General features: G+C 38.1%; 1 protein-coding gene across 1 annotated transcript in view; it reads left to right on the top strand.

Moving 5' to 3' along the window:
* The window catches only part of TDRD5 (tudor domain containing 5), a 108798-nt gene extending 98016 nt beyond the window's left edge, over positions 1 to 10782 (top strand). The window contains exon 18 of the mRNA XM_049112177.1: positions 10424 to 10782. Coding sequence (XP_048968134.1) covers positions 10424 to 10560 — 137 coding nt within the window. The 3' untranslated portion in view covers positions 10561 to 10782. The remainder of the gene's footprint in view (positions 1 to 10423) is intronic.
* Positions 10783 to 21698: the final 10916 nt, after the last annotated feature.

Below are 21698 nucleotides of genomic sequence, written 5' to 3'. Positions count from 1 at the left end.
AAGAACATCTACTGTAACCTCTCTGTGACCCCGGTGCGGTAACTTGCACAGATAAATTAAAGCAAGTGCAGGAAGCCTGTTGGCGTCAGTCTCGAATGACGCCAACAGGAAGGTGGAGCAGGAGAGGGAAGATATGTGAGTGTACGCATGGGCACAGAGCAGATTTGCTGCTGAAAATCGTTGCCCTCTACCACATCCCAGGAGCAAAAATCATTACAACTAGGATAATAATGTTTACTCAATAGCTTTGTATAAATTTTCAACCTACCTTATTTCTGAACTATTATGATCCTGAATTATTGAGTAGAGAAATGACAGCCTTAATATGCAGTTGCTGACTAGAAAAATCTAGGACAGTCGCCGAAGTGTTGTAGTAACATGGTTCAAATGCATAAATTAGAAAGATGAGGAAAGAAGTGTCTTTGGGGGCAGGATAGTTTTCTCTCTTCCCCCCTGCATTCTAGGTGGACCATCAGCACGTATCTGTCACTAGATGAGAGGGCTCTCATTTTCTAATTCAATGAAAATTGATGATGGGTCTGTTTGACACAGGCTGTGTAACTTCCTGTTTCCATGGTATTAAATTTGTTAAAAGAGCTCATCCTTTACTAAAAGAAGATAGCTTCCTAGTGCAACCGACCAGGCATACAGGGGGAAGAAAAAAAAACAGGCCTTGGGATCAACTATTTGCCAGTAGCAAGAACTCGTTCTTTCTCTCTTGAAAGAAAATGATCAGATGTCAAGTAGAACTCAGGACACCTCCCAGGACAGCCCAGGGATGTGGAGGGAAGCCTGGACCCGGCGGATCTTCTAAGGCTGAACCAGCCTGGTTACACTGGCAGTGGGCCATTCTGATTGAGCATTCTCTCATTTTCATTTTCATTTCTTCTCTAACTTTGCTCAGTGTGTTCCATGACCAGCTAGAGTGCCCTGCCCAGCCCCCTAGCTTGGCAGCACTGACCCTGGGTGCACTTCTTAGAGTTAGTTCTTAGAGTTAGGATTTAGCCACTAGGCTCAAATTTACCCATTACTCTTAGTAACTATTAGTGTCAGAGTGAAATCTATGCTCCTGACTAAATCATCCCTGCCCCTCTTTTCTTCTTTACAGTGTATGTTAACAAGGGAGTGAATCTGCTCTCTGAGCACTTGCTTCAACAGCTTGAAGGTTTTCCCATCAGTCTTTATCTTTGGCTTAATATAATGCTTTCTCTTCCTTGGTAATAATATTCTATGAGGAAATATTTTAAACTTGTTTTGACATTGTTCATATATTATTCCTATTACCTTGATGAGGTGGGAATCTGGAAATAAGAGTTGAGTTGCAGGGATCCCTGGGTGGCACAGCGGTTTAGTGCCTGCCTTTGGCCCAGGGCGTGATCCTGGAGACCCCGAATCGAATCCCACGTCGGGCTCCCGGTGCATGGAGCCTGCTTCTCCCTCTGCCTATGTCTCTGCCTCTCTCTCTCTCTCTCTCTGTCTCTCTCTCTGACTATCATAAAAAAAAAAAAAAAAAATTCCCAGAAAACTTGACTATCTAGTAATCCTTTGTGGAGTGCCTGCTTTATGGAGAGGCGATAAATGAATGAAGGAAATGAAGCTCTAAGTATCTAGGACCAAATAGGCACTTCTTAGATCCTATGTTTCAAAGTGATATGATATTGAGTTAATTCTCAAATTAACCAAAATCCTGAGAATTCTATCAAGGAGAAAACATTCCATTGACCCCCATCTCAGCTGAGTCAACTTTCAGTTCTTAATCAATCCTCCCCTGTTCCAGACAAATGTCAGTGAGTAAGTAGTTCCTCGTTTCTAATTTACTCATGTAGGGTGACATGAAGTATTATTTTAACTATGAAAAGATGTTAAATTTCTTCATCATGATATGCCAACAGTGAGGCAGTGAGGCAATCTGGAAGAAATGGATGCATTCCTAGAAGCTTATGAACTACAAAAACTGAAACAGGAAGAAATAGAAAACCTGAACAGACCCATAACGAGCAAGGAAATTGAAGCAGTAATAAAAAATCTCCCAAAAAACAACAGTCCAGGGCTGAAAGTCTTCCCAGGGGAATTCTACCAAACATTTAAAGAAGAACAAATACCTATTCTTCTGAAGCTGTTTCAAAAAATTGAAATGGAAGGAAAATGTCCAAACTCATTCCAGGAGGCCAACATTATCTTGATTCCAAAGCTAGACAAGGATGGCACCAAAAAGGAGAATTACAGACCAATATCCCTGATGAACATAGATGCCAAAATCTTCACCAAGATATTAGCCAATAGGGTCCGACAGTACATTAAAATGATTATTCACCCTGACCAAGTGGGATTTATTCCTGGGCTACAAGGGTCATTCAGCATTTGCAAGTCAAAACAGCATTTTACATCGTATTAAAAAAAGAAAGGACAAGAACCATATGATCCTCTCAATAGATGCATAAAAACAGATTTGACAAAATACAGCATCCTTTCTTGATTAAAAATCTCCACAGTGTAGGGGTAGAGGGAACATACCTCAATATCATAAAGCCTTATACAAAAAGCCCACAGCAAATATCATCCTCAATGGGGAAATACTGAGAGCTTTCCCCCTAAGGTCAGGAACACGACAGGGATGTCTACTCTTAACCAATGTTGTTCAACATAGTACTTAAAAGTCCTAGTTTCGGTAATGAGGCAACAAAAAGAAATAAAAGGTATTCAAGTTGGCATGGAAGAAGTCAAACTCTCACACTTCACACTTTGCAGATAGCATGATACCTTATGTCAAAAACCCAAAAGACTACTCTCAAATTATTAGAACTCATACAGGAATTCAGCAACATGCTAGGATATAAGATCAATGCACAGAAATCAGTTGCATTTCTATTCACTAACAATGAGACAGAAGAAAGAGAAATTGAGGAATTGATTCCATTTTTAATTACACCAAAACCATTAGATACCTAGGAATAAACCTAACCAAAGAGGTAAATAATCTGTACTCTAAAAACTACAGAACACTTATTAAAAGATATTGAGGAAGACAAAGAAATGGAAAAACATTCCATGCTCATGGATTGGAAAAATATTGTTAGAATGCCAGTGCTACCCAGAACAATCTACACATTCAGTGCAATACCTATCAAAATGCCATTAACTTTTTTCCAAGAGCTGGGACAAATAATCCTAATATTTGTATGGAACAAGAAAAGATCCCGAATAGCCAAAGGAATGTTGAAAAAGAAAACTAAAACCAGTGGCATCACAATTCCAGACTTCAAGCTCTATTACAAAGTTGTAATCATCAAGACAGAATAGTACTGGCACAAAGACAGACACACAGATCAATGGAACAGAATAGGGAACCCAGAAATGGGCCCTCAACTCTATGGTCAACTCATCTTCAACAAAGCAGGAAAGAATATCCAATGAAAAACTACAGTCCCTTCAACAAATGGTGTTGGGAAAATTGGGTAGCCACACGTAGAAGAACGAAACTGGACTATTTTTTTACACCATACACAAAGGTCAACTCAAAATGGATGCAAGTGAGACAGGAATCCATCAAAATCCTAGAGAACACAGGCAGCAACCTCTGTGACCTCTGGTACAGCAACTTCTTTCTAGACCCATCTCCAAAGGCAAGGCAAACAAAAGCAAAAATGAACTACTGGGACTTCATCAAGATTAAAAGTTTCTGCACAGCAAATGAAAGAGTCAACAAAACTTAAAGGCTGAGTAATTGGGTGGTAGGCATTAAGGGGGGACATGTGATGAGCCCTGGGTATAATATGCAACTGATGAATTGCTGAACTCTATATCTTAAACTAATGATGTATATGTTGGCTATTTAAATTTAAATTTGTCATGTTACTAAAAAGTGTATAACACAAAAGTGAAAGATGATTGTTAGATTTTTTCCACTGTGTTAAATCTCCACCTCCTTCAAACACAGAGGACCCATTTTTAAACTAAGGAATCAGTCTTAAGAGACATTAAAACCAAGTGTTAATAAATGTCTGGATATCTAATCCTCACCTCCTTTAGTAGTCAGTCAACATTTATTTGCTGAGGATCTTCAGTGTTCTGGGCATTGTGCTAGACGCTAAAGACAAAAGATTATTACTGTATTTAAGGATTTCACAGTTTGGTGAGAGGGTGGACAGGATGAAGAGAACTTGCAGGTAAACAACCATAATAGGATGTGATAAGTGCTCTAGGGAGCATATACAGGGATCCTTGGCAACATAGAAGGCTTGACCCAGCCTAGCTAGAGGGCAGTATATACTGCAGGGATTTTTTTTTTTTTTTTCAGAAGTTGCCACTTAAGCTGGGTTAGGTCATACACCTGTCTCTAGTTCCAGTGCATGAAGGTATTTCAAAAGCACTTAAAAGATCCTTCAAAAGCACAAAAGGAAGCAATGAGGCATTGGGAAATACATTCCAGTTGGCTGAGAAAAGAAACAAGTTAAATCAGTTTAAGGAAAATTACCCCAAACTTGTAGAGTCTAAAAGATGGGACCTTTCATGTTAAGCTAAGAGCATTTTCTAATAAGCCTACCAACCTTTATTTGCATAACTAATCATGGCCTAAACATTTTGCAAGTCTGTAAAATTTATAATGTGATTTTCTTTTCTGCCAGTATGAAGAGGATAACTCCATGGGTTATGTTTTTTTGTCCTTTGGAGCATTAACCAAAACTAACTTATTATTTCACTATTTCTTTTTTTTCTTCGTTCATTATAAGGACCTCATTTTCACATGGTCTTTGAAAATAGCTTTGACGTCCTGCTGGTGTTATCATTAAGGAGTTCAATAAAACTTTGAAATGAGCTCACTGTTTTTTTAAGAATCGAGTTTTTAAAATTTTGAGAACTACTTTGATGGATAAGTATGAGCAGAACAAATAGCTCATTATAAAAGCAAATGCTGTATACTGTGTTTATTCAATATAGGTTTTTAATTTATTGATATTACCCAACCTCATTGCTACATTATCCTCTGTTTTTCCATCCTAAAAGAAATGATATTCATTAATGCTCTAGACTCAGCACTTTCATCTAAGCAGCAATTTCAACTATTGTTCTGTCACCTATGTACACTAATAGGAATAGTTTTTCACTGCTAACGGCCATCTGTGGGAATGTTAATATGTTACTCCTTTTGATTTAAAAATAATCTGAGAAAGCATATGCATTCACAAAGATTAATTTGGGCACATCAGAACTATATAGTAGCATGTGGCAATTGAGAGAGCCTTTCAGAAGATCACCATATATCTTTCTGGAAGTAAGGCAATACCATGATTAGGATACTTTCTACTGTGCTTGCCCATTGCAAAATCCAAAACTTTAGATACAAATTTAAACTGGGTGATTTTTAAATTAGTGTGTGGATATTTTTAAAGGAGTTCATTTTTTCTTCACATAATTAATTGCACCTGAATCGAGAGACAAAGGTATAGATGAGTAAGATGGAGAGTGAGTATGCACCAAGCAGAGACCACATGTGCAGAGGCACATGTGGGGGGCAAGGGCATCGTGTATTTAAGGAGCTTGGAGTAAGTCAATATGGCTGAATCATTGAGTACAGGTAAGGTAATGGAGAAATAATGCTGACCAAATGAGGCAAAATGAAAATGGGCTTGCAAACCATGCAAATGAATTGTGATTTCTGAGGGCAATTGGAAGTTTTTTGTTTTGTTTTCATTTAAATTCCAGTCTGCATACAGTGTAATATTAGCTTCAACTGTAAAATTTAGTGATTCAACACTTCCATAACAATACCTGGTTCTCATCACAAGTGCCCTCCTTAATCCCCATCTCCTATTTCACCCATCCCTTCACCCATCTGCTCTATTGTAACCATCAGTTTGTTCTCCATAGTTAAGAGTCTGTTTCGTGGTTTGCTTCTTCCCCCCCCTCCCCATGGTCATTTGTTTCTTAAGTTCCACAGATGAGTGGGATCATATGGTATTTGTCTTTCTCTGATTGTTTATTTTGCTTAGCATGATATTATCTAGCTCCATCCACATCATTGCAAATGGCAAGATTTCATTCTTTTTTATGAATTGAAGGCTTTCAAAGCACTTTATAAAGATCAGTTTGAGAGCAAATATGAAGCACAGACTGAAAGATGCAAGATTGGAAACAGGACTATTGGTTAAGAGGTTTTTGCAATAATCCATAATTCATGTAGAAGTAATGAAGGACTAAAGGAGGGCATAAGGGTAGAGAGGTTCAGATTACCTCCTTTTGAAAAGGTAACACTCCAAAGATCTTATCAGAAAATGCAACTCTTTTCCATGTCTTGTCTCCACATCTATTTGTATGAAAACAGAGACAACAATAAAGCCCAAGCAATATTTTTATCTATGTCTCTTGAGTCTATTCAGAGAACAATATCTAATGACATTTGTCCTCTCCAGCTATATCTAATACTGTATGTGTATTTAAATACTGAGAGTTCATGGGACTTTCCCCATATTTCTAGGAAGAGCACTGTGAGAAGAAAAAGTCTTATGGGAGGAATATTGAACTATAGTTATCTCCCTTTCAGTCTTTTGGAAACAAATTTCCATTTTCACAATTTCAGTGAATCACTTAACTAATCAAAGCTCCTTTTCTTAAAAAATGCATCATTACCTTTTGCTAGATTTGGAATTTTCTTTGGCATGCAGTGGAAAGGCATATCAATTTTCTTAGAGAGGGCAGGGATACCAAATGGTTATTTAAGAATGAGAAGGAGACAACTGAAGAGCCCAGGACCTAAATCCATCTGGGAAAAAAGGCATCCTCTTGAGGCGAGAAGGTGGTAAGATGACATATTCATAGTGCTGAAAGAAATAGATTGCCAACCAAGAATTCTATATCCAGCAAAAATATTCTTCAAGAATAAATGAGAAATTATGATATTTCAAAATAAACAAAAACTGAGAGAACTTGTTAGTAGCAGACTTGTTCTGCAAGAAATAATACAGTGAGTTCTTCAGGCTAACATGAAGAATTAGTAACTCAAATCTACATGAAGAAATAAAGAGCACTGGTAATGGTAATTACATAGGTGAATATGAAAGATAGACACACTTTTGGTGGCTTTTTCTTCTAAAAGAAATTTTTAATTATAAATCTGTTGATGCACACAAAATGTATAAAGATGTAATTTGTATGAAAACAGTAATAGGGAGAATGGCAAGCACTAAGATAATGATATACAAAGAAACCACATGATCACCTCAATAGATGCAGAAAAACATTTGACAAAAGGCAACACTTTTATTATTGAAACACTCAATAAACTAGCAATAGAAGAGAACTTTCTCAGTTGATAAAGGGCCTTGACAAAAAAACCACTGGTAAAATTGTACTTAATAGTGAAGGACTGAAAGTTTTTGCCATAAGATCAGGAACAAGACATGGATGTGCACTTGTGCCACTTCTATTCAACATTAGAGCAGGGGTTCAAGTCAAGACATCAGACAAATAAAAGGCATTCAGATCGGAAAAGAGAAAATCTATATAATATGATCTTATATAAATGAAAATCCTAATACACACATAATCCATTAGAGCTAAGAAAAAATTCATATTTCAGGTTACAAGATTCCTATAGAAAAATCAATTGTATTTCTAAATACTAGTAATGAATAATCTGAAAATGAAATTAAGATAATTCCATTTATAATAGCATCAAAAGAATAAGATACTTAGGAACAAATTTAACAAGAAGTCTAAGACTTTGTGTACACTAAAAACTACAAAATGTTGCTGAAAAAATTAAGATCTAAATAAAAAGTCCATATTTATGGATTGGAGGACTTAATATTGTTAAGATGTCAATATTCCTGAATTGATCAATGCAATTCTTATCGAGAGGTAAAGTTTTTTTTTTTAGAAATTGATAAGCTGATTCTAAAATTGATGTGTAAATATAAGGAACTTAGAATGGCCAAAACAACATGGAAAAAAAAGTTGGAGGATTCACACTTTCAGATTTCAAAACTTACTATCAATCTACAGCAATAAAAATTGTATGACATAGCCATATTAGAATAGAATAGCCATATAAGTGAATAGAATAGAGAATAAAATTGATAGTCGAGAAATAAACCCATACATCTGTGGTCAATTGATTCTGACATAGTACCAAGTTGATACATGGGGAAAGGATCATCTTTTTAACAAATGATGCAAAGACAAATGGATAGCCACATGGAAAAGAATGAAGTTGGACTCTAGCTTGCATCATATATAAAATTAACTCAAAAAGAGTCAAAGCTGAAACTATAAAAGTGTTAAAAGAAAATATAGGTATAAATCTTAGTGATCTTGGATTTAGAAATGGTTTCTAGGATATGACACCAAAAACATAAGCAATGTAAGAAAAAAGACAGGGACACCTGGGTGGCTTAGTGGTTGAGTGTCTGTCTTTGGCTCAGGTGGTGATTCTGGGGTCCTGAGATCAAGTCTCACATCAAGCTCCCCACAGGGAGCCTGCTTCTCCCTCTGCCTGTCTCTGCCTCTCTATGTATCTCATGAATGAATAAAATTTTTATTAAAAAGTAGACAAATTGGCTTTCATCAGAATTAATTTTTGTGCCCCAAAAGATGTATCAGGAAAGTGAAAAGATAGCCCAAAGAATGGGAGGAAATGTTTGTAAATGTATCTATGATAAGGGACTTGCACCTAGAATTTATAAGTAATAAAAAGACAAATAGCCCAGTTAAGATGGGCAAGGATCTTAACATATTTCTCCTAGGAAGATAAACAAGTGGCCAATAAGCACATAAATGGTGCTAAACATCACTAGCTATCAGGGAAATGCAAGGCAAGAGCACAATATAATACTTCACTCTCACTACCATGGCTATAATAAAAAAGACATATAATAAGTGTTGGTAAGGATGTGGAAATTGGAACCCTCATATACTTCTGGTGAGAATAAAAAATGATGCCGCTGCCTTGAAAAATAGTCTGGCTAAACACATAAATACGCTATGACCTAGAAATTTACCTCCTAACTATTTACTGAAGAGAAAAAGTTATGGACATGACTTGGACATGAATGTTCATAGAGCATTATTCACAGTAGCCAATGAAAGTGGAAACAACCCACTAATTCATGACAACTGGTGAATGAATTAAAAAAATGTGGTCTATTTTTAAAATGGAATGTTACTCAACCACAAAAGGGAATGGAGTAGTGATGCATACTACAACATAGACGAACCTTGAAAACATGCTAAGTGAAAGAAGGCTGATAGAAAAGCCTACATTATTGTGTGATTCGGTTATATGAAATTTCTAGAACAGACAAATTCATAGAGACAAAGTAGATTGACTGCCAATGGTTAGGGGGTGTAGGGAAAAGAGAAAGTGCTAATGGGTATGGAGTTTCTTTTTGGGATGATGAGAATATTCTGGATTAGGTAGTGACAATGGTTTCACAATTTTATGAATAAACTAAAAACCACTGAATTGTACACTTTAAAATGGGTGAATTTTATAGCATATGAATTACATCTCAGTAAAGAAAGAATGATAATAATTTAAAAAAACAGCCTTTTGATAGCAAAAGCTTGTATCTGATCAAGCAAGGAGACGTTGACTTCACAAACTCCAGAGGAGGCTTAGGACAAAGTGCTATATGGTGATGGGTCTTAAACAGAGACATGAGTGATAATCACCTGTGGAACTTTCAGAATATACAGACAGCTGGTCCACTTTGAAGTTTTTGATTTAATGGGTCTCTAGTAAATCTTGAGTGTTTCCATGCCCAACCCAACCTCTCCCTAAAGTATGAATAAGATTGAAACTAGGATTTTAGATATTCCTGGAGAGGTTGAAGACTGCCAGTTATTAGAGGGCAACATTAGAAATCAGAATTAGGAAATCCAGATGCTTCTCATTGGAAGTCATTTGGGTTCTATACCAAGGTTTCTGTTCTACAGATAGCAATTGCTATCCACCACTCCTGTTTCATGAGGAATATCTATATAGTATCTCTGTCACTGATACTTAATTTCTCAAATTTATGCCAACATCTCAACTATGTTAGGCATATAGGAGTTACTCAATAAATGTAATTTATATTCTTTTATATAAATTTGTATCTGAGACCCTGAATCTTTAGGAATGAACAGCTTTCCCTAATAGTAGCTTTCGTAATAATACTAGGGGAATTGTGGAATAAAAAGAATTTAGATTGGTAATGGTAACTCTAAAAGTAAATATATATTCTAGTGAAAATGGAAAGTCTCCATCACCAAATGGCATTATATATGTAATTCTGTTGCTCACAATCTGTCCTGGCAAGTGTTAGAACACAAACTCTAGGGTTGTCCCAAACACAGTGGGTCCCAGAAAAAGAAGAATGACTTGTGACATGAACCCTGTGGAGTACCTCAACTGTTTCCATAATTTACAATTCCTTTATTTCAGTGCTGACTCCCACCATTTGGTCCAAACCTACAGAGTCCATATCTGACAATTTGGCGAAGAGAGGGGCATATACCATCTTGAAGCTATCTTGGGCTCACGAATCACCTTTCTTCCCTGCAAAGTTATCAGCTGCTTAATTATGGATGAGAAGTTGGCATCTGTGGCCAGAAACCCGGGCCAGGTTTAATAAAACCTGAGCTTGGTCCCAGTTTCCAAGGACAGTTGACATCAAGGAATCCCACTGCATGCTTTCCCAGGACTATAGGGTTGATGAAAATTTCAGTCGTCCCAAAGAGAACATTTTCTCAGATACATAAGTGACTACTGACAGTGTCAGTATAACAACTGCTAATACATCTGGATTTGAGTGAGACGGCAAGAAAACAAAATTGACTATCAGGGTGACCATAAAAATTGCGTCCCATATGTCTTTACTTCTCTTCCTCTAAGACAATATATAGGGCAGTTGGGTGGGGCCCTGTAAAAGGCAAGGGAGAGGAATGAAATGAATTACTTCTCCAGATCTTTTAACTTCCCCTACCATAAAATCCAGTGTTTGGGAATTTTGTGCAATTATTTTTATAGTCAATAACATACAGATTGTACAAAACTTAAAAGAACGAATAGGTTCTATGGAAAAATTCCCCCCTCCCCCCGCCCATTCATTTCCCTTAATTTTTTTTTTTTTTTTTAATCCCAGGGGCATGGGACCAGGCATTATTATAGGTCCTGGGGATAGAGCAGTGAATGAAACAGTCTCTGTCCTTATTAAGCTACATTTTAGTGTGGAGAGAGACAAAACAGCTTTGATTACTGATAAATCCTAGAAGAAAAATAAAAATAATCTAAGAAAATCAGCCTTTGAGGCTCTCAATGACAGTATGGTCAGCTCTGTCAAATGTTGCTGAAGTGTAAAGTATGGAGTAGGATGTAGTGATATTTTTTTACTAGACTTTCCAATGTGAAGATGGTTGGTGACCTTGACAGTGGGTGAAAGAATGAATGGGAAATGAGACAGTGGCGACAATGTTAGCTCACTCTGGAGGCTTGCTGGGAGCAGAGAAAATGGCACAGTAGCTGGAACATTGTTGCACCAGTTAAATGAAGCAGTGCCTATGCAGTGCTGAGCCCAGTGCCTGGCACAGATTGGGCACATAGGTATTCTTAGTATATTTCCTATCCCTCATCTTTCCTATGTCTGTTCAAAGTTCATTTTCTCCTAAAAATGTTTTCAATATGTAATTGTCTTATTTGAGTCCTGGGAATATATAGTCACTCAGAGAATTATGAATGATTGTTATCTCTGGCCTCTCTGGATAAAATACATTTCCAGGAATTGTAAATGGAAAGGCTTTGTGTTTTTAATGGCCTGTCAGGGTGCTGGCAGGATGGGGTTCATGACTGCTCATTTCATCCTGAAAGCTTGCAGTCAGTGAGTGATCTTTCTCCTTCTCTCTGTGCCTCTGTCCCACCTTCAACTTGATTGTAGCACAGATGCCAGAGCACCCAGGAATTCATTGTCTCCAGACAGGTTTTCTGATATTTCCATATTTTCTTGTGACAATTTGGGAGAGGTGGTGCTGGCTTGTTTGTGGTTGGTTCGCTTTTGGTCTTTTGTTTGCTAAATGTCTGCCAAACAGACACGTGCCTCCCAGTTGTCACTATTTAGGAGCACTTAAAAGGCCAAAGATTAGCCTAAGGGATCAAAAGACAATGCAATCTGGATAGCCTCCACTCAACACAAACTACCTCAGCAGAAGGAAAAGAGGACTGATGGTGTTCGTCCCTAAATCCCTGGGACCTGGTGCCTTGAGGGACTGAAGCACTAGATCCAAATTGGTTCCCAAACATGGGCCTATGTGTAGCATGTCGGTCCTGCTAAAGAATCAGTTAATTCCATATTTTCAGTAAACGCATCTGTTTTGTACCTAGCTGGGTAGTTGTTGTTCTGGGAGGAGGAGAACATTCCTTCTCCTGTTCAAGATGACGAGAGTCAGACTGGACCCTTCTCCTCCTGCCAGGAAAGACAGCATCCTGAAGCTGCTACTCCTCTTGGCGTTGTAGCTTCTTCATGCCTTCCCCTGTCATCTCTCTAGCATGATCTCCTTGCCCAAGGAAGTCTGATGTATACTAATTGTATAACACCACGTGTTTGTGACGTCACTCAATCATCGCCTTGCATTGACATGGAGTTGCTTTGCATGTGTCTTATTTTTTGGTGAGCTCCTTAAATATTTTTGAATTCCTTGTAGCTGAGTATATAGTATAGACAGTCTGTAAATGCATTTGAATTAGTTTTCATGCATTGCTGCACTCTCAAGGATCTTAGGGTTTCACTGGGAAGGCAAGGGATCTCAGGGTGAAGTAGTTCACCAACCGGGCAAGGCATTGATTCAGTGCCCAAGTGGAAATGTAGCCCCAGGAGGCCGTGCACAGAGGAAGTCAGGGGACAGAAGTCTTGTGGCTGGGCCAGTCTGAAGGCTCCTGCTTGCTTATAGCAGTTGCCATCTCTACTCAGAAAGTAAGTCAGTAGTTGCTTTCCAAGTTGGCCTGGTTTTACAAATGAACCAAGCTAGCCTCATAGCATCGCTGCCACTGTCATTATGTCCTTTGCGCACTGATCCCTCTGCTTCCTCAAAGGAATTCGTTCTGCAGACAAGCCAGCTCCTGGCCTCCAGAAATCTCACAACAAGGTTTACCTCTGTCCTCTTTTCCCACTCACCAAAGTCCTTTTATCAGTGTGCTTTTTTTAAAGCCTCTGTTTCTCTGAAAAGATTTATCTTATGGTTCAGCGCTCTAAAAAAAAAAAAAAAAAAAAAAAAAAAAAAAAAAAAAAAAAGAGCTGATAGCAGTAGAACCGGCAGAGAGAGGATGCATATGCTTTCCTGCACTGGGTGCTGCACTTGTGCTTTTAATCTGGCTGCTGTCAAGCTCCATTAGGAGATTCGAACATCAGCCTCCTACCTTTGGGGCCTGGCCTCCCATCAGCCCTGGCTGGAATAAGGACGATGGTGTTTGAGGTCGGTAGACAAGGCGAAAAACAGGTTGGATATTGCAAAGAGCCCTCACTCACCATCCTTACAGCCCAGTCACCTTTCGTTCCACACAAGGGGCATTTATTCTCCCATGTGCAAGCCCTGACTGCCATCAGGGAAGCCCTCAGATTGCCATGTGCTGGCATCCTTAAGGCAACTTGAAAACAGTAGAATAGGAAACAAGACTAAGCTTCTATAACCTTCCTGTCTTTGAAAAGAAATGGACTTCCTCTCTCTGGGAACGTAGGACAGTGCTGGAGGAGGATTAGAGCCTCCACTCCCACCAAAATAGTAGAAGTCATTCCAAACGGTCCTGGGGTCACAGGGTGACAGGTATTACAGCCAGACAGCCTTCACAATCTGGCCTCTGATGTGGCTTTAGTGGGTCAGAGCAACTTTTGGACTCTTGCCTCAGGGATCTTGGCAGCAAGTTTCTGGGGAGGAAAAGGCCTCTGGTGACAATATCTTTGCGTTTGATATAAAGTAGAAACCAATACCACAGGAAGAATCTATGGAGGTGTTTGTTTCTCAACCTGAAATGAACACTTTTGTTGTCATTAGCAGAAAATATGAAGTGCCCAACTCTGCAAGTTATTATGCTGGATCTAAAGCCAGAGTCGTGTGTGTGTGTGTGTGTGTGTGTGTGTGTAGCTTTAGTGTAAAAAAGCACTAATTTGCATTCAGCAAATCTTAAAAATTGCGTGAAAAAATAGACAGAATATAAAACTCAAATAGTTGTTGGTATGGAAAGATTATGTGTTTATCCTTGTGTTGTTCCCACAGTTAATTATTCAAGTAAATGCTTCTTTGAGGAAAGCTCAAAGTTTACAAAGAAGTTTATTTGCTGAATCAGGTATTTAATTTAGAATTTTAATTTATTTTTTATTTAATTAGAAATTTTCATTTATTTTTTATGCCATTTGGCATTAAAATGAATTTGCAAAAGAAGTTGTATCTTGGAGATCCCTGGGTGGCTCAGCGGTTTGGCGCCTGCCTTTGGCCCGGGGCGCGATCCTGGAGTCCCGGGATCGAGTCCCACGTCGGGCTCCTGGCATGGGGCCCGCTTCTCCCTCTGCCTGTGTCTCTGCCTCTCTCTCCTCTCTCTATGACTATCATGAATAAATAATAAAAAATTTTTTTTAAAAAAAGAAGTTGTATCTTAATGCCTATGATTAGTTTTAGTACTACAAATCCAACACGCTCATTTTTTGAAATGGGTAGTTGTGCTTCCTTCATTTAAGTTGAAGTAAAACTTCTCCCAGTATTGTATGGGCAGTCAGTGGACAGATCCACGTGGCATTGGAGGGTTGAAACAAGTTCAGACAGAATGGCCTGGGAAGAGAGAGGGGATACAGACTTAGGTGGTAAATACACCAGCCAGGAAAAGCTACACATGTAAGTAAGCTTGGATGTGAAGTAGCAAAGGAGGGGCTGAAGTCGCAGTAAATGTCCAGATGACAACGAGCAAATCACATCTGATGTGAAAGCCTCAGAGAGCAATACTGAGCTAAGTACAGAGGTTTAGGGCTCTTCCTGGGACAGCAATGATAACAGCAGGAGAGCAGTCTCAAATTTCCAGAGGAACTAGGGCAGTTTGCTCATAAGGCAAGATATATGAGACAACAGTAGATTTATATGGTAGATTTTAAACTATAACTTCTGGTAAATGAAGAAAACATTGACTAGTGGTGCCCACCTTGGGCCAAATAAACAATGCTCTGGACTTGGGCCACCACAGCAAGAGTAAGCATTGCCCCCACTGCGGTATTTAGAAGGGCCATCATGATTCCCTTTGTCCTCATGCAGTTCCCTCATTCCCTTTGTCCTCATGTTCTAGCTGATTGCTAGAACACCATCTCCTCCCTTCTGCCCATCCACCTGCTTACAAATATGCTATAAAAAGTCTCTTCAGAGGGCAAATACTGTATCCTTTTTTTTGTTGTTGTTGCTCTGAAGTTGCTGTCCTTTATTTTTTTTCCAGCTTCATGGAGGTATAAATGACAAATACACATGTATATATTTTTAAATGTACCAGATGATGGTTTGATGTACTTTGTGAAATGATTACCACAATCAGGTTAATGAACATATCCATCACTTCACAGAGTTATCTGTGTGTGTGTGTGTGTTAGAGAGAGAATGTTTCAGATCTACTTTCTTAGTCAATTTAAGTATACAATACAGTACTATTCATTAGAGTGACCATGCTATCTATACCTTAGATCCCTCAACTTAGTTTTCTTATAACTGAAGACTTGTACTCCTTTGACTAGCATCTCCTCATTTCCACTACCCCTCAGCCATGGTAACCACCATTCTACTCTGAGTTCAGCATTTTTAGATTTCACTATAAGTGATATCATGCAGTATTTGTCTTTCTTTGGCTTATTAGCAGAATATCTTCCAAGGCCCACCTATGTTTTTATTTTTTATTTTTTTTAAGATTATTTATTTATTTATTTATTTATTTATTTATTTATTTATTTATTTATTTATTTATTTATGAGAGACACACAGAGAGAGAGGCAGAGACACAGGCAGAGGGAGAAGCAGGCTCCATGCAGGGAGCCTGACATGAGACTAAATCCTGGGTCCCCAGGATCACACCCTGGGCTGAAGGTGGTGCTAAACCACTGAACCACCCGAGCTGCCCCCATCTATGTTTTAACAAATGGCAGGATTTCCTTCTTTCTCATGGCTGAATAATATTCATATATTATATATGAATATATACGAACATATGAATTATATATGAATATAATATATAATATATGAATATGAATATATAATTATAATATATCACATCTCCTTTATCCACTCATCTGTTGAGAGATACTTAGTTGTTTCCATAACTTGGATATTGTGAATAATGCTGCTGTGAACATGGGAGTATAGAAACTTTTGAAAGAATTATTTTGTTTCCTTTGAATATATACTCAGAAGTGGAATTGCTGATTGTATGGTAGTTCTATCTTTAATTTTTTGAGGAAACTCCATACTATTTTCCAGAGTGCTGCACCAATTTACATTCCCACCAATACTGCACAAGGGCTCCCTTTTTTTCCACATCTTCACCAGCACTTATTATTTCCTGTCTTTTTGATAAAAGCTATCCTAACAGATATGAGATGATACCCCAGTGTAGTTTTGATTTATACTTCCCTGATGACTAGTGATGTTTAGCACATTTTCATGTACCTGCTGTCCATTTCTATGTCTTCTTTGGAAAAGTGTCTGTTCAAGTTTTTTGCCCATATTTAATGGGATTTTGTTTTGTTTTATTTGTTTTTTTGTGATTGAGTTATATAAGTTCCTTTTATATTTTGGTTATTAACCCCTTCTCAGATACATGGTTTGTAAATTTAGTTTGCTGTTTTGCAGGCTGCCTTCTCATTTTGTTGATGGTTTCCATTGCAGTTCAGAGACTTTAATTTCATGCAGTTCCACTTATTTTTTGCTTTTGCTGCTCATGCTTTTGGTGACATATCCAATAAATTACTGCCAAGACCAATGTCAGGAAGCTTTTTTCCTATTTTCTTCTAGAAGTTTCACAATTTCAAGTCTTACCTTTTAGACTTTAATCCATTTCTGGTTAATTTTTGTGAGTAGTATAAGACAGGGCCTGGATATCATTCTTTTGCGTGTGGATTTACAGTTTTACCAACACCATATATTAATTTTTAAATATTTTATTTATTTATTCATGAGAGACACAGAGAGAGGCAGAGACACAGGCAGAGGGAGAAGCCAGCTCCTCTCAGGGAGCCCGATGTGGGACTCCATCCCAGACCCCAGGATCATGCCCTGAACCCAAGGCAGATGCTCAACCATTGAGCCAACCAGGCATCCTCCCAACATCATTTATTAAAGAGACTGTCCTTTCCCCCTATAGCATATTCTTGGAGCTGTTGTCAAAGATTATATATGCATGGATTTATTTCTGGGCTCTAAAATTTGTTCTTTTAGTCTAGGTCTTTGTTTTTATGCCAGTACCATGTTGTTTTGATTACTATAGTTTGTATGATACTTCCAGGTTTGTTCTTTTTCCAGATTTCTTGAGCTATTGTTTTTTTTTTTTTTTTTGTGGTTCCATATGAATTTTGGAATTTAGTATTTTTTTCTATTTCTGAGGAAAATGCTATTCAAATTTTTATAGATCTTGCATTGAATCTGTAGATCACTTTGGGTAGTATAGACATCTTAATAATATTAATCCTTCCAATTGGTAAACATGGGATATCTTTCCATTTATTTGCATCTTCTTCAATTTCTTTCTTCAGTATCTTGTGGATTCCATTGTGTGAACCTTTTGCCTCCTTGTTAAATTTAATTCTAAATATTTTTTTTTTGTTTTTGATGATGTTGCTGTTGTAACTGGGACTGTATTCTTCACTTCTCTTTCTGATGGTTTGTTGTTGTATACAGAAATGCTACTGATTTTTGCATGTTGATTTTGTGTCTTGCAACTTCACTAAATTTATTAGTTCTATCAATTTTCTGATGTAGTCTTTAGGTTTTTCTATATAATATCATGTCATCGCAAATGGAGACAGTTTTACTTCTTCCTTTCCAATTTGGATGTCTTTATCTCTTTTTGTAGTCTACTTGTTCTGGCTAGAACTTCCAGGACTGTGTTGAATAGAAGAGGGGAGAATGGACATCCTTGTCTTGTTCCTGAGGCTGGCATTATTCTGATAGCAAAGCCAGACGAGGACACTACAAGAAAAGAAAACTATAGGCCATTATGCCTGATGAATATACTTGCAGAAATCTTCAACAAAATACTAGAAGCAGAATTCAACAGCATGTTAAAAGCATCATACACCATGATTTTATTTATTTTTTCATGAGAGACACAGAGAGAGAGAGGCAGAGACACAGGCAGAGGCAGAAGCAGGCCCCATGCAGGGAGCCTGATGTGGGACTTGATCCCGGGACTCCAGGATCACACCCTGGGCTAAAGGTGGCGCTAAACCTCTGAGCAACCAGGGCTGCCCATCATACACCATGATTAAGTTGTATTGGTCCATGGGATGTAAGGATGGCTCAACATACATAAGGCAATAAATGCGAACATCACGTTAACAAAATGAAAGACAAAAATCATGTGATCATTTTAATAGAAATCATTTGACAAAATCAGCATCCTTTCATGATAGAAACTCTCAACAAATAAGTTATAGAAGGAATGTACCTCAAATAAAGGACGTATATGACAAGCTCACAGCTAACTTCATACTCGAAGGTGAAAAGCTCTAAGTTACTCTAAGATCAGGAACAAGACCAGTAACTATCACATATTTGATGGCAAAGAGAGACTTTAGTGCCAACAGTGAGTTCCTAGGTCTATTGAGATCTTTTGTATAATTTGAGTAAGTGACTTACATACTCTATTCCCATGTGTTTAAATGGCTAACAATCCCAGTTCTCATGGGCCATAGAGAAGCTCCCAAAGATGTGAATAATTGCTAAACGTATAATTGTGTTGGGAAAGATAAATAAGTTAGTATCTTGCCAATGTTTTAGGTGACTAAAAACAGACCAAAAGCCAATGAATTCCATTTCTTTAAATGAGTCTCCTATAGTTTAATATTTTACAGAAGTTGCAGGAACCACTTACAGAGGTTATAAATCTGAATAAGAAATTGCTCCTTGCTCATTTACTGAATTTTCTCATAGCTCTTTTGTGAATTTCTAGTCAAAAACTGATTCACCCATATCTACTGGTGGCCCATGCCAGAATGGAAATTCAATGTCAAGTTTGCTTTATATGGAAACAGGTGCCCTACAACTCGGTGGTGCTGATGGAAATTTAGGGTGTGGGCATTGGTACTGTCTTCATACAGCCACATGTACTTTAATTCTCATTTTGCTGTTCCAATTATTTAATTCAATCATGAGAAAGTACTTCACTATGCTTATAGTGCTTTTCAGCACATTGTTTTAATGAGTAATATTTGTATCCTCCTAAGAGAAGAGGCTGACCACGGCCAATCTTGAAAACAGCTGCACTAGCTGTAAAGTGGTTGTGTGATCTCATGCATCAGCCAGGCCACTGGGGCAGGTGAGAGGAATTCAATAATTTCTGATTCCCATGAAATGACTATAAAAGACTTTGTCTCGGGATCCCTGGGTGGTGCAGCGGTTTGGGCACCTGCCTTTGGCCCAGGGCGCGATCCTGGAGACCCGGGATCGAATCCCACGTCGGGCTCCCGGTGCATGGAGCCTGCTTCTCCCTCTGCCTCTCTTTCTCTCTCTCTCTCTCTCTCTATGTGACTATCAAAAAAAAAAAAAAAAAAAAAAAAAAAAATAAAAGACTTTGTCTCAAAAGAGGATAGATGTTTCACTTGTATAAGGGAGACCAGGAAACAGATACAGGAGAAAATGCAAAGCTGAGTAAATGTAAATGCAAGATAAAATTCAGATCTTCACAGAAGTAGCATGTCCTCTTTCCTTAGGTAATTAATTATACCTTACTACAATCCCAATTCCAAGGCCTTGTGAAAGGAGACCCCTCCTTCTATCCCCCATAACTTCTGAGAGTGCTCAGAATTGTCCACATTTCTCTGAGCTCATATATCCACATGTGCTGCCTCTTTTCTGACCTACATTGAAACAGGCACAAAGCCAACCATCTTCACCTGTTTCCATACACTTGTAAATTCACTCACAAAAACATATATTGTCAGTTTAGAAACTTTGCTGAAGATTTTGGGGGAGAAGGTCACAGAAAGGAATGATGTGGGAAAGTGCAAAGTCTTTGCCACAAGTGTGTGTCTATTTTCCTCCTTGTTCCTTACATCCTAGGAGCAATGAAGTCTTCCCCTTTCCTTATAGAGAACAGTTTTTGAAAATCAACCCCCCTCCCAATTTATTTTATTTTATTTTTTTCCCCCTCCCAATTTAGAAAGGTAATTTGGTGCATTTCCTGTCTATTAGCATCACATACCCCTAATAGGGAGTGGAGCAGCAAACACCAATGTTTTTACAGCAAAATGAATAAATATTGGCACCAATGAGCTAATGACTTTAAATAACCTCACTAGAGCTTAAGTTTTGCCCCCATATCAGATCAGGTCAGATCTGGTTTTGTTCTCAAATGAGATCTTTTCTAAACTGACTTTCAGAAATTTGTGAATTTCAAATTGTAGGTTAGGGATTGTAGATCTATGTAAGAGAAAAGCACTGAGCTGGGCTTTATAATGCAGCCCTCTCTAGAGAAGGCTGTGATCTTAATTACTGATTAAATAGTCCTTGACATCTCTAAAAAGAAAAACTTGAACCCTAGCTCTGATTTACTATGTGGTTTGAATGTCAGTCAGATGGTGGAGTTGGTCATATAGAAGAAATTAAGCTAATAATCCTTTTTGATATCTCAGGAAGCTTCCACCAGAAGAATCTGGTTTAGATAAAAAGTAGTTTTTTCCCAATTATACTGACAACGCTAAAACTCCTTTGGAAAGACAGGAATAGCTGCTTCAGATAAGGAGGACATGCTTCCAGTGGCCTGGGAGACTAGGGAGAGGACTGGATTTTATCTTATTCCTATTAAATGATGTGGTCCCTGTCTGAATGGTCCTTTGATTTTATAGTGAAAGTCAATAGAAAAATATTACTTTACTAGAATGCATCTAAGAGTGCAAAAGTATGGGTATTTACTTTTTTCTTATTGATAGTCTTATTGATGTTTAGCAAAAAGGCAGCATTTTCACCCAAAACAAATCCTTCCAGGTTAAAACAACAAATGCACACTGGAGAATTTCTGCTTCTGACAAGGGCAGGGTAAGCTGAAGTAATTAAAAGATTTGAGAAAATGTTTAAAACCGTCTTAAAAGCATCAAAGAGCCAATAAGTTCGTAAGGAACTACTAGCTTTAAGCCTCAAGAGAAGATAGAAATTCAAACTGATGACCCTTACATATGGGGCCATTGGGGGGCATTTGGTAATTCTGATTAGAGGTCAAAAGTTGGAGCCCATGGTTCACCCAAGGTATGGATGCTGGGAAACCAACTCTTGCCTTGAGAGACTGATACTCCAGGGTAGAGTGAATGGGAGGTGGAGGAGCACTTGTACTTGACTGTAGGCTGGATTTGGTAATTCACTTCCAATGCCTAGTGTGTGGCCAAAGTGATGCTCTTTTGCCACGTGAATTTTCATCCAGGGTTTTTTTACACCATGGTGGTCTCAGGACTCTATATCATACTTAGTGATGAAAATCCAAAAGCTTTGCCTACACTTTC

Source organism: Canis lupus, chromosome 7 (assembly GCF_003254725.2).
Source record: "Canis lupus dingo isolate Sandy chromosome 7, ASM325472v2, whole genome shotgun sequence".
NCBI lineage: Eukaryota > Metazoa > Chordata > Mammalia > Carnivora > Canidae > Canis > Canis lupus.
Note: the sequence above shows the minus strand (reverse complement) of the source record. Positions and strands in the feature narration are given on the sequence as shown.